The sequence below is a fragment of the Nematostella vectensis genome, chromosome 3 (assembly GCF_932526225.1).
Source record: "Nematostella vectensis chromosome 3, jaNemVect1.1, whole genome shotgun sequence".
NCBI classification, from domain to species: domain Eukaryota; kingdom Metazoa; phylum Cnidaria; class Anthozoa; order Actiniaria; family Edwardsiidae; genus Nematostella; species Nematostella vectensis.
Genome location: NC_064036.1, coordinates 12,518,619 through 12,531,577, shown reverse-complemented (window position 1 = coordinate 12,531,577; position 12,959 = coordinate 12,518,619). Strand labels below are relative to the sequence as shown.

The following is a 12,959-nucleotide window of genomic DNA, read 5'->3' as shown; positions in this document are numbered from 1 at the left end:
TACAGTTAATCAAGAGTGCAGAAGTTCGAAGATACCGATCGACACATGTTTCTAATAGAACAGAGTGCTGTCAGTGCTTGTCTTGGCTTCGTTCGCATTAGAGAGAGAGAGAGAGAGAGAGAGAGAGAGAGAGATAGAGATAGACTTTATTTAAGACACGCTTGCCCCGTCAACAACAGCTGATTTCCACAAGGGGCGTGTGGAAAAAAAAATATATATATATATATATATCTACAATAATTAGAAATATAACTATAAGTAAAAGTATTTAAATAAATAACGAAAGAAAAAAAAAACTTGATCTATGTGGATATATAATACTATAAATACGCTAAACTAATTATTTGTTTAGATAAAAGTGTGAGCCTCTAATTCTCTGACAAATGATGATAAACTTGTACAATCTCGACTAGCCTCTGGGAGGGAATTCCATAATTTAGCTCCATCATAGCTGAAACTTTTTTTCATAAATTCAGTTTTTGGGAGTGGCAGCTGTAGCGAGGTGGAGGAGCCTCTGAGATTGTAATTTGTAATATTTTTCTTTAAGCTGAAAAGGTCCGTGAGACAGTTTGGAGCCATATCATGCAAAACTTTAAACATTTGTTTGGCTTTTGTCTTTGCTCGCTGGGTCTCTAAATTTTGCCAGCCCAATTCAGCTAGAGCCTCTGTGGCAGGGGTGTCATTTGACCTGTTTGTGATCACCCTTGCCGCCCTATTTTGCAATTTTTGAAGACGGATTGTGTTACATTGCCCAAGAGTATCCCACACCTCGCTACAGTAGTTAAGGTGTGGTTGGATGATTGCATTATAAATAGAGACTAATGTATTTTGATTAGCAAATTCAGAAATTCGTTTCATGGCTCCTATACCAGAACTGACTTTTTTAGCAAGAGAATCAATGTGCTGATCCCAATTTAGGTGTTCGTCAATTTCCACACCAAGAACCCTACTTTGCTGAACTTGTTTTAGTTCCTTGTTATCAATAGAAATAGAAGGTTTGCAAGGAAGGGTTCTTAGCTTGTGGTGGGATCCTATTAATAAGAATTCTGTTTTTGCTACATTGAGACTTAATTTATTAGCCAAGAGCCATTCTTTCACTTGCTCAAGGTCCGAATTCATGGCCAACTCAACTTCCCCTACTGTACTACCAGACGCTGTCAAGTTTGTATCGTCAGCAAATAATCTAGGAGTAGTGTGCAATAGACACTCTGGTAGATCATTAATATATAAGAGGAAGAAAAGTGGGCCAAGAATTGAACCCTGAGGAATGCCACATGTGATTTTACTTTCAGAGGACACTGTACTGTTTAGCTGGCATTTCTGTTTACGGTTGGACAAATAAGATTGAATTAATAAAAGGGCATTTCCAGTGATACCATTCAATTCTAGTTTTCGAAGCAAAATGTCATGATTAACGGTATCAAATGCCTTTTTTAGATCCAAAAATACAACTAAATTAAACTTTTGTCTGTCCATGTTAATATACCAGCTATTAGTGCTATCAAGGAGAGCAGAAACAGTAGAGTGTAGTCTTCGAAAGCCAAATTGTTGTTTGGATAAAATTTGGTTTGCTGTAAAATGATCGTATAACTGTTCATACATTATTTTTTCCATTAGTTTGCTAATCACTGGTAATATACTTATTGGTCTATAGTTGTCGGGAATAGTCTTAGAGCCTTTTTTAAAGAGGGGCAAAACCCTAGCCATTTTCCACTCATCTGGAAAACAGTTGGAAATTATAGAGTTGTTAAAAATGTAAGTGAGAGATGGAGAAATGGCATGGGCTGCACACTTGAGTATTTTTCCAGAGATTTTGTCAATACCAGTCGCTTTGGCATTAGAAAGGCAACCCAAAAGCTTTAGTACTTTTGTATTGGATACTAACTTAAAACGTGACATTTGAGCACTACATGGCTTAATAAAATGCTCAAATGATTTACTAGGGTTTGCCATTGAACTTGCCAATTTTGGACCAACATTAGAAAAATAATCATTAAATGCTTCGGCAATATGTTCTTGTGAAAAAAGGCTTTGGTCGTCAAATTTAAGTTCATTTACAGTTGTATTTTCTTTGGTGCGACCAAGTAGACTATTTATCGTTTTCCAAGCCTCTTTGGGATTATTCTTTTGATTTGCAATCTTATTACGATAATAGTTGGATTTGGCTTGGCGCAAGGCAATGTTTACTTTATTTCGGGATGCCTTAAAATCATCCCAGTCATTACGTAATTTACTCACCATTGCTTTGCGCTTTAACTTATCTCTGTTATTAATTAAATCTTTGATCTCTCTGGTCAGCCATGGGACATTAAATGCTTTTTTTCTTTTAGATTGTACAGGGGCATGCCTGTCTAACACGTTTAGAAACAGGTCTTTCCAATGTGCCCACATCTCATTTGTGTCATGACACAAAACAATCTGTTCCCACGACTGAGTAAGGAGGTCCTTTACAAACTTTTGTTGATCGAAATGTTTAAAATTACGTATTTCAATGGTTTTTGCTTTATCTCGCGCACACCTATAAGGGTTTATCTTTCTTATTCCATAGATCAAACTATGATCACTCGGACCAATGTGAATTACGCCTGATGAGTTTATTTTGTCAGGAGACGATGTGACAAAGTGATCAATTAGGCTTTTAGAATCAATTGTTATACGCGTAGGCTCGTTTATCAACTGGGATAGTTGATATGCTTCATAAATTGATTTTAACTTTTTTGTTTTATTATCAAAGACTTTCTTCTTGAGTAAACAACAATTTAAATCCCCAAGAATCACGTGCTCTTTGTCTTCATCGTCTACTGCCTTTATTAACTCTTCGAAGCGATTAAAATATTCCATCGGAGACTCAGGACGATAGACAACACTAACAATGAAAGGCCGACTGTTTGGTTTACGAATTTCTAAACAGACAGCTTCGACATCTTCAGGAACAATTTCTTTTCTATTAACACAATTGATGGAGCTGCGGATATATACACACACACCGCCACCATCGCGATTTCTGTCTTTCCTGAAGATATCATATCCATGAATTTTTAATTCAGCGTCTGTATAAGTGTCATCGAGCCTGGTCTCACTAAAACCTAAAATATCGAATGAATTCATTAATTTAGACGTCCGAATTTCATCTATATATTTTGGAATACTGACAATATTTAAAAAAGCCATTTTGAAGCCTCTAGCTGTTGGGCCAGATGGAATATAATCATTGTTAGATGAAATATTTTTAGAAAATAATTTAGGCTGGTCGAGAAGTGAATAAGCCGGCGAATTAGCGCTCACACTTTCACCCAATCACTTATTTAACATTGAATTTAAATTTTTCTGGAGTACCTGGGTGCCTGACTTGATCAAGTGAAGTCCTTTTGTATTTAGATGAGCCGATGTAATGTTGGTATTAGGGACAAATTCCCAACCGTTCTGGTTACAAAAGGAACGAAGTAAACGATTCGTTTCCTTCACCCGGCCGGTAAGCTCCTCAGAATCCGATCTTGTTATTAACCCCGACACAGCTACAGAAATATCAGCAGATTCGATTTGATGTGCGAGATCTACAACTCCGTCAGCGACATTGTGGGGCTCCGAGTCTCGGAGATCGTTTGTTCCGATGTGAAGTACAATACTCTCAGGTTTTTTGCGAATCAATGGCTTAATATAGTCAGCCATGTCATTCATGTATTATTTCAAAACTCTGGAGTATCGGTCTTCTGGTATTGATTGATAGCCTATATACAGCAAGATATAGTTTAACCGCTTTATGCTACGAATCTGCTACTGAGCCCAAGCGCGTGACAGAATTCAGAGTAGCTCAGCTGGAGATATAATGCTGTCTATAGGGCGTTGCTCTTCTACTCACACGAGAAGCTCATCGCTCAGATCCCTTGCATCTGTACATCGTCTCTTCGTCCTCAGCAAGGGTAGGTAGTTACATTATGGAGAATGAGGAAGGCAAAAGCAATGCAAAAGATCGATGCCTAGAGTTTATCCAATTGATGTTGTACTTTTTCATACGAGCGTAATCTATACTTTATATAATACGCGTTTTTGTAAGCGAGAGGATCACACTCGCAAAGGCGCAATTTTCCTCCGTGTCTCTAAAAAAAACACTAAAAGTATAAAGTAATAAGTCCAAAAATATCATCGTAGAGAAGAAATCTTATTCTAGACAATTTCGGAAGATGTGTAAACAGACAAGGGGGAAAAAAACACCTCTTCCGTCGAGCCTTTCGCTATAAATTAGAGGAATAAACTGAGAAGCGGCGGGATCGTTCGGTATCATAGCGTGCTTTTGAGAGCTTCTCTCAGATAGCGTCAAATGGTAAGTAACGCTATCTGCTGTAATATTTACCTTATGTACTGCCTATTATTGATTTGTTTGCAAGATACAATACAATACAAGTTTACAATACAAACAAAAAAATACAGATCTGCGCCTTTTGAGGGCTTGTATTTTCTGTTTGTCATTTTCAAGTCATGCGTGGCGCTCGTCAGGATTGGACGGACGCACTGATTGAAAATAATATTTCAAAGGGAAACAATGAAGTAACACGCTGTAATTTTACTTGATCCGGCCATTTAATGGCCAGGGAATATTAGTTATAGATATTACTCCATGTTACTCCACGTTTTTATCATTTTTAGGGCGTTAAAATTTGGCTATTTTTGGCTCCCGTCGAGGTCGGATGACCTCTGATAGACTGATAGATTGGTTTGTGTCAGCGCCCACCTGATTTGTGAAACGAACGAACGATCACGTGCCGTCTGATAAATCAGGCTAGTCAGCGCCCTAAATACACTTTATTTGTCTTTGACTGTTTTTATTTCAAATTTATAGGATTCGCTTACGAAGACTCGGAGCTGTATCGTTCCGTTTGTTTCGCTCACTACGCTGCCTATAGACTTCGTTCGTAAATCTTTATATTTTTGGGGAGATCATGACTCGCATAAGCCCTGTTTTTTCTTGTTTTCTGTGAGCCTCTCGCCTTGCCATTTTCCTGTAGTTATTGTATGTAGTGCAGTTGTAATTATGGCAAACAAATAAACTGAATCCTGTGCAATAAGCAATTCTTCGCTATTTAGCTCGTTGGTAAAACTTGGTGTATAATTATTGTAATAAATTGGACATGCGAAATGTTTGCTGGTGTAATAGGCATTTTTACGCCGGAAACTACGCAGTAAACATAAACAGTTGAACATTATTCGACTTTTCAAAGTCCACTACTCGGAGAGATCTACTGTATCCTTGATCGACTGACGCTTTCGCAGGGGGCGAAGCCGTTCCTTATTACACTCAATTTTCGTCAAATTTTCGAGATTTTTAGATGGCGATATTTCGCGACACTTTATTTTCCAATTTTCGTAAAAACCAGATCACTTTATTTTCGCGATTTCGGGATAACAAAATCAAGCAAAACAAGTGGAATTAAAATGTGCTGCTGCAATCATCAAAACTGAAACAAAAAGATGCGTGGGCTAAATTTAATTTCATAATGAAAATCTATAAATACAAGTCCAACTCAACCTACAGTACTATATGTACATTAGATGACTAAGGTGTTTCCATAAAGCTTATTGAACGGCCAATATTCTCCCAAAGGCTTCTTGTGTACTCAATTTTTGCGCATCCTAATTTACAGGACACTTAATTTTCGCGTACTTTATTTTCACGAATCTTTTAAAAAATCGCGAAATTAAAGTGAAGCGAAAATTTAGTGTAATACGGTATAAGTCATCAGCAATGCATTCCGGGAAGAGGTGTCCTCCTTCGAACGCGCGGAAAATCAAATCAAAAAAGAATTCGAACTTGCCGTAGTTTCATTGCCCAGATAGATTAATTGTAGCTGAAAACACAACTGTCTCTATCGTTATTCAGAAAGGTAATATTCCTACTTCGAAAAGAAAGTAGATTATTTAGTTCCATCGCGTATAAACAAACCCGTTCGCAAACAAGAAAACGGAAGAAAAGAGCTTTTTTCTATAACTGCAAGACTTTTGACAAGAGTAAAATGATTGTTACTTTATTAAGAAATATTTGTAATTACTATTACTGTTGGGAACACATTGATTGCGAGAATAATAGTTGATTATAATTATCAGAATTGCCCTTGTTTTTATCATAATATAACGAAATATGCATTTTGTTGCCAAGAGATATTAGTCTTTCTTTTACGGGATAAGATATGATCCTTGATGTTTGCCTTATCGACTTGAGTTTGCATATTCGATGACTTCATTTTGATTAATTCTGTCGCTACGTCTTCCTTGTCTCTTAGAAAAACCAATTTTTTCTTGTTTACCAGATAACTTAAGGCACTGCCTAAAACCAGAGCTCCAAACCAAAACTTTTATTATTTTTGTCCGATAATTTTAATATAAAGCTTTATGACTGCTTGTGCCGCTATCGATAAAGTCGCACATCACGTTACTTTGATTTGCCTAAACACCTACCGAAGCTACATGTTTGGATGTCGGACGGTGTTTTAACCTGAGATATGAATATTTCGATGTCGTCGTCAATGACGTCATACATACATCGCGTGACCATATGTTTGACAACCTGACGATGTGTCTATCATGACATATCTTTTATGTTTATATTTCTTATTTTAAAATGACGTCATGGATGGTTGCACCCCCCTTGACACCTACCAAGTTTGGATGTCATACGATGTTTTTTTTCATGAGATATCGGATAGTTTATTACAAATGTAGCCTACCTAACCTTATTAAAATGTGGCCGTTATAACAAGTGTGGCAGGTTATTAAAAATGTGGCCTCAACAGACGCATACTATTCCTCTAAAGCACCAGGAAGCCCAATACATTGAAGGATTGAAATATACCTGCTTTTCGTGAATATTCACGAATAACCACTAGCGAAAATAAAATTGCACAATAAAAGGCTAACATTATCGAATTATCGAATTATCTTTTAAACTATTTTAAACATTGTTTTTATATGATCAAACGGGTATGATTTTTAAGTTCTATTATTGAGATGTATGCAAGATCCTTTCCTTTCTTCTTTCTCTGTTCGTACTTTTCTATTGGTCTTTATTATCGAGAAGTGAGGTATTTTCATTTTATTTTTTTATATTTATGTTTGCAAACGACTTGAGCGGATAAGCTTGAGGGGTTTAAAGAGAATCACGGATTTCTTAATTTGAATTTTACATGTTTACTAGATAGCATAGAAAACCTGAATTGCTTTCACACAAGTAGCTTCCCTCGCAGGCGTTTTTAGGCAGGCGTCGCTACCTCCCACTCCACAAAAAGGCGCGATAAACGTAGAGCGCAAATTAAAGGCCTGTTGCACTAACTTATCTCCAAAATATTGAGGCAGCTCCACGCCAATCACTAACTAACTGATGCTCAGAATCGAAGGGTTTCGTCGGAGTTTGGGCCATAAATCTAAACTTATTTGTTAGTTCCAACTTTAGAAATTTATCGCAGCTAATGTGCCTTGACCACAACACGCTTTTGATTGGCTGAAATATGACAATACATTGATGTTGATTGGGTATTGAAGCAATTCAGAAAACAATGGGCACACAAAACCTTGCTCGGTGAAGCAGGCGTTTGTGGAGGGGAAGCGAGCGACGCCTGTCTAAAAACGCCTACGAGGGTGGCTTTAACACAAGAGGGATCTTGTAGAAACTACAGCGGCCTTTTTATTGTTGTTTTATAATGATAGATGGAAATAGAGCCTGAATGCTCACGATATTGTATTTTCTTTTAATAAACAAAAAAAAAATGCAGTAGAAAGTACTTCAAGCATTCCTGGATAGTTCTTCTGTTTTCTAAAGAAAAGCTTTCATTAAATCTTGATCAGTAAGGAGGGGTACGCAGTCATAGGTATCATATGATAAGAGGATAGTAATACTAAATAAGAAATAAAAAGACCCACCTTTGGCGGCCAAAGGGATGCGCACGTACATTTTCAGAAATGTGTCTCATAGTAAAAGTTCAAATTAAAATACAATGACTAGATATTCGATCGTTTCGATTTTTTGCATGAACGCCTGGTTTACATGTATCTTAATATGAATAAACCGATTGCTTGTTAAAAGACTATAATATACGGTACTCCATGTAAACCTAGCTATTTCACTCATATATATAATCTGTGTCTTCACCGACACAATTAAGCACAAGCACCGACACAACCTGGTATTGAAATCGCCAAGAAAACCGGGAAACTCCCGCTTTTGCGAGAACATGCTTATGTCTTGGCCGTTATCTAAATTCCCAGCTATATCACAAGCCAAGATGTTACTTCTGCTGTTAGCTGTGATCACCATCGTATCAACAGCCCCCGTTTCCAAGTGGATTGACCTGTCTTATACGGTAGACGAAAACGTCATGCGTTACCCATTGCACCGGCCATTTAACCACACCCCGGCGATCTATATCAAGGACAAGGCCTTCTTTGCTAAAAGCTTTGACATATCTACAGCAGAGCACGTAGCAACGCACATCGATGCACCGAATCACTTGACCAATACCGAAGAAGAAGCCAGAAATTTTAAGTCTATTGATCAAATCCCACTTGACGGGCTGATCGGAGACGCCATCGTAGTGAATATCAGCGCTAAAGCGGCCATTAACCCTGACGCCGAGCTGACGGTGGAAGACCTTCAAGAGTGGGAGAAACAGTACGGACAAATTCCAGACGGTGCCATTTTGCTGATGAATTCGGGATGGGGGAAATACTGGGGCAACAAGGAGAAATTTACCGGGACAAAAACTGAAAATAGCAGCCTTTTACATTACCCAGGTAAGTTAAACATGCATTATGCAGAGATATTATCCCTAAGTAGGTTATCCCAAACTTGAAAAATTCTAGTCATGAATTTAATGGTGATAATGACGATGGTGGTAAGGTTTTATTGATGCTTGTGGAATTGTGACAGTGATAATGATGGTGATGATTGTGATGGTGATTCTGTCGTTGATTATTTCATCATTTCAAAGGATATTGATAATAAAAATGATTATGATTATGATGGTGTGATGGCACGGAGACCTTCTAGTCACGGAAGGGAGGCCTCCAGGAAACGAAGCCCTGGAATAATGGAGAATGCAAAGCAGCAGGAGGGCTCTTACATGAGGGCCAAGAGAAATGTTACAAGAGGATAGGAGCTATAGGTACCGGACCTGCCTTAGGGCAGAACACCAGAGAAAGATGGTGATGAATGTTAGTGGTGGTTGTTTTAATAATAGTTTTAATGGTGCTGATTATTATAATTGTAGTTGTGGTGGTGATGGTTTGTGGTATTGAGGATCGACTAAAATAGTGATGATGATGGTTGTAATGATGGGTGGGTGTGATGATACTTTGTGCTGGTGATGAATGATAAACATCCATGATAATGCTTATGATGTATCTCTGATCAAAAAAGTATGCATAAAGATGCTGCACAATGGTTGGTGGACAACAGAAACATCAAAGTGTTTGGAACAGACACTCTTTCTCTTGACTATGGCCCATCGTCGGATTTCCCCACTCATGTTGCTCTCCTTCCTCGTGGAATCATCGGAATTGAGATGGTGGCCAACGTAGAAAAGCTTCCCCCGAAAGGCGCGACTGTGTTTGTCCTTCCTATGAAGATCGGTGGCGGTACTGGAGCTCCCGTCCGTATGATCGCTACCATCAAGGAGCCGATGCCGATAAATCGCTTGCCCAGATTGGCTGGTTATCTTGCGCTCATCGCAATGGCAAACATGCTGGCTCTGCTGTTTTGAACGCTCTGTTAAATTTATCTGACTCCCATACCATTATATAGCTAATATAGGTAATGTCTACATTTTGTAAAACAAGTGGAAAGTGCTAAATTTCGCGCTACTTGATAGCATTGAATTTAATTCAAAACTCTCTAGTTTTTTACATACAAAAGGTAAGATAAGAGATGCCAAGTACGCTGACGCGCGGCAATGGTGATAACCACATTTCCGTAGGCTGGATTAGGGGTATAAGGCTCGACATTATAGCCGGATTCTTTGTTGTGCGACCTCCAAGAGTCCAAAATCCTTGTCTCGTTAGTGAATAGCGCGTAGTCAGACACAAGCTTTGGGACCGGTTTGTCTGGTTTTGATTGTTTGGTTGACGACTACGCGCTATTCCCAATCGAAGAAAGGAATTTTGGATTCTTAGAGTTCGCGCAACAAAGAAGTGTAGTCAATAGAAGATGCGTTGCATCTTCTAAACATTTCTTCTTGCACATTTTATTTGAATGAAATCAATAAAAAAGGGGAAAAATAAGCGTCATTTCATGATAGGCTTGAGTACACAAATCCATTCTGCGCGAAATCCTATGCCAATGAATAATCAGAAACATTTTTTTGAACTACAAAACAACTGTAAACAATTAGGCTCTGAGACAAATAGAATTCAAGAAGATCTCGTGGTTGTGACAGTGTCGGTACTGCAACTACTTTTGTATGCAAAATATAAACATCTTGGCCAACGCCAAGATATCTAATAGCTAGGTGGTTTTACTTAGTGCTTTCGCAAGTGTCGTCGTAGCTTTAAAATGTAAGCAAAATGCCACAAAACAAGAGGACTAGAAAAGTCCGAATTACTACAACTGTATAACAACAAAATGTACTATACCTTTTTTAATCATCTTAGGTTATTAACGTGTGGTTCTCATTTTGTGTGTGTTTTTCGTGTTGATTAGCTACATTATGCTTGAATTTGACATGAAAGAGAAATTGTCCGGAAAAAAAGAAGCAGATACTTTTAGAATGTCATTTTTGGTTAGGGTAAGCACTTTGTCTAGACAGCATGTTGACAATATTCGCCCTCTTGGCGACAATGCACTGAGACCTGAAGTGATAATAAATTAGAAAAAGGTTTTTGAAAAAATTGTTTTGAATTTTTTTTTTAATAACAAGGCAAGTAGGCCTTAAATGGTTTCTTTCTAGAGCACTGATGGATTTCTACTTCCTGGAAGAGAAGTGCGGCAGGATATCATAACTATTGAATGATCTCTGGGAATGTGTTGACAATTCGTAGATCAACGTTTTATTTTAATGAAATTGAAAGTAACCTGATGTCTTTAATTCATCAATCAGAAAGCCTTTGAAAATGCCTTACAGCTTTGGTGTAGACCATCAGCATTTATTGATGTCTTGTTATCGCAATCAAGACAGCATAAAGGAGGCGTCTTTCTCAAGTTTTATCGCACAGCCTCGACCTAACTGCACGATGAAGGACGCACTTTTTCCTTTCCTCTTCTTGGTCATTTTACCCAATGCTATCAACACTGAGAAACGCTCAGTGTTCGATGAACTAGATGCGCTAATTCGAAAGTCTTCCGACTACCCAAACTCTGACTCCATTTTAGAGCGCGATCCCCAGAAGACGGAAAAAGAGAGGCAGGATTTACCACTGTTTGGGTACTGCCGCGACGGCAAGACCCCAGCAGAGGGTCCAAAAGAAAAGGGCTGCCCTAGAAAGTTGTGCTATGACCGATACGTGTCATCGTGTGAGAAGCTGATGAAAGAGAATGAGAATTACTACAAGCAGATTTGCAGAGCTGACTACGAAAAGTACCTAGAGGAGTGCCCCTACACGTGCGGGTTTTGCCCGTTGAAGGCGCTCGCGCCACACATCACATGTGAAATCGACGGGAAGAAACCAAAGTAGGTTTGATTTGGTTGTATTAAGTCGCGAAACTCTAGTCATTTATCCTGACACTCACATGATATCATGTAAGCGGGAAAACGTTTTGTCTTGTTCACTTATTTCTTTTCAATTTTCTAACGTTCCCATCTAATTAAGTTGATACCTAGTCGAAATGTCACTAATAGACTGGCAAAGTCCTTCAGATAAAATTGTGGACAGACACCGCCCGTCTGTACCAAAAAATTTTCAAAATTGGTGTATTTCTGCTTGATAACATTATTGACCATGACGGTTTTCTAATTCTAAAAGCATTTTGCTTCATCATCTTTACTTTGAACGTTTAAAAACGTCTTGCTACAGAAAGAAAAAGGCAACTTAGAAACAAGCATGGATGAAAAGAGTTTGAGACAACAGAAGTCAAAAGACTGTGGTAAAGACTGATAGCAATAATTTCAGTTATCAGCTAAAATTACAACACTCGCGTTTAATAAAAAAAAAAAAAACAATTGCAATTATTTACCGCTAACTGGTTCGTCAACATGGATTCTTTTTGGGATGAAGCATGACATGGTTTCTTCAGACAGCTAAAGTCCACATGCCATCAAAGGCTTACGCGAATATTATCTATCATCATCATCACCACTACAAGGAATATGAAAAATAATTTATACTGAGTGTTTATAATTCATTGCAGGTACGGATGCTGCTTTGACGGTCTCCCGGCCCTTAAACCGGACAAGAGTGACTGCCAACCGTGCCGCGACATATACCCGCACTCTTGTTCACAGTTCTTTGCAAGTTATGGGGGCATCAAATGCGAATCTAACTCGTATGGAATTCGCACATTTTTGCAGACCAAGTGCGCAAAGACATGTGGGTACTGCCCGGAACTAGAAGAGTCGAAAAACGTTAAGTAAAAAAAAAATGGATACGAATCTAAATGGGCTTGCTTGGATTGTCTTAGATTCTTAAACATTTACGTTTGTAATGTTTTTAATTTTTTTACTCTAACCTTTTTTTAATTTCTATTATCTTAATTATAATATTTTGAACAATGGTAAAAAGAAACTACTGTAACCCATCGATCTGTAAAGTATTAACAAAATAAAGTAGAATATTCAGCTAAAGAAAGAATGCCTTTTATAACTCGTATTTTACCCTAGCGCTGATGCATATGGCAGTATACCTCCTCGTCGCATACAATTATCACAAAAAAAAAGTTTCACGTAATTCCGTTTAAGTATTGAGGGAAACAAGCAAGCAATTGATGAGACTGGTGGCGGCGTCTGATTTGTGGAAGAAGCCGTTTGTACAGGGAGGGGAGGGGA

The 12,959-nt window shown here is 38.2% G+C and overlaps 1 protein-coding gene across 1 annotated transcript; it reads left to right on the top strand.

Annotated features, from left to right (window-relative positions):
- Positions 1 to 3,699: 3,699 nt before the first annotated feature.
- LOC116603583 (isatin hydrolase-like) lies at positions 3,700 to 12,758 on the top strand. Its single transcript, XM_048725293.1, has 4 exons — positions 3,700 to 3,920; positions 8,254 to 8,778; positions 9,403 to 11,648; positions 12,326 to 12,758. Exons 1-3 carry the CDS (start codon positions 3,827 to 3,829, stop codon positions 9,744 to 9,746), a joined length of 963 nt encoding a protein of 320 aa, XP_048581250.1. The 5' UTR covers positions 3,700 to 3,826; the 3' UTR covers positions 9,747 to 11,648; positions 12,326 to 12,758.
- The last annotated feature ends 201 nt before the right edge of the window (positions 12,759 to 12,959 follow it).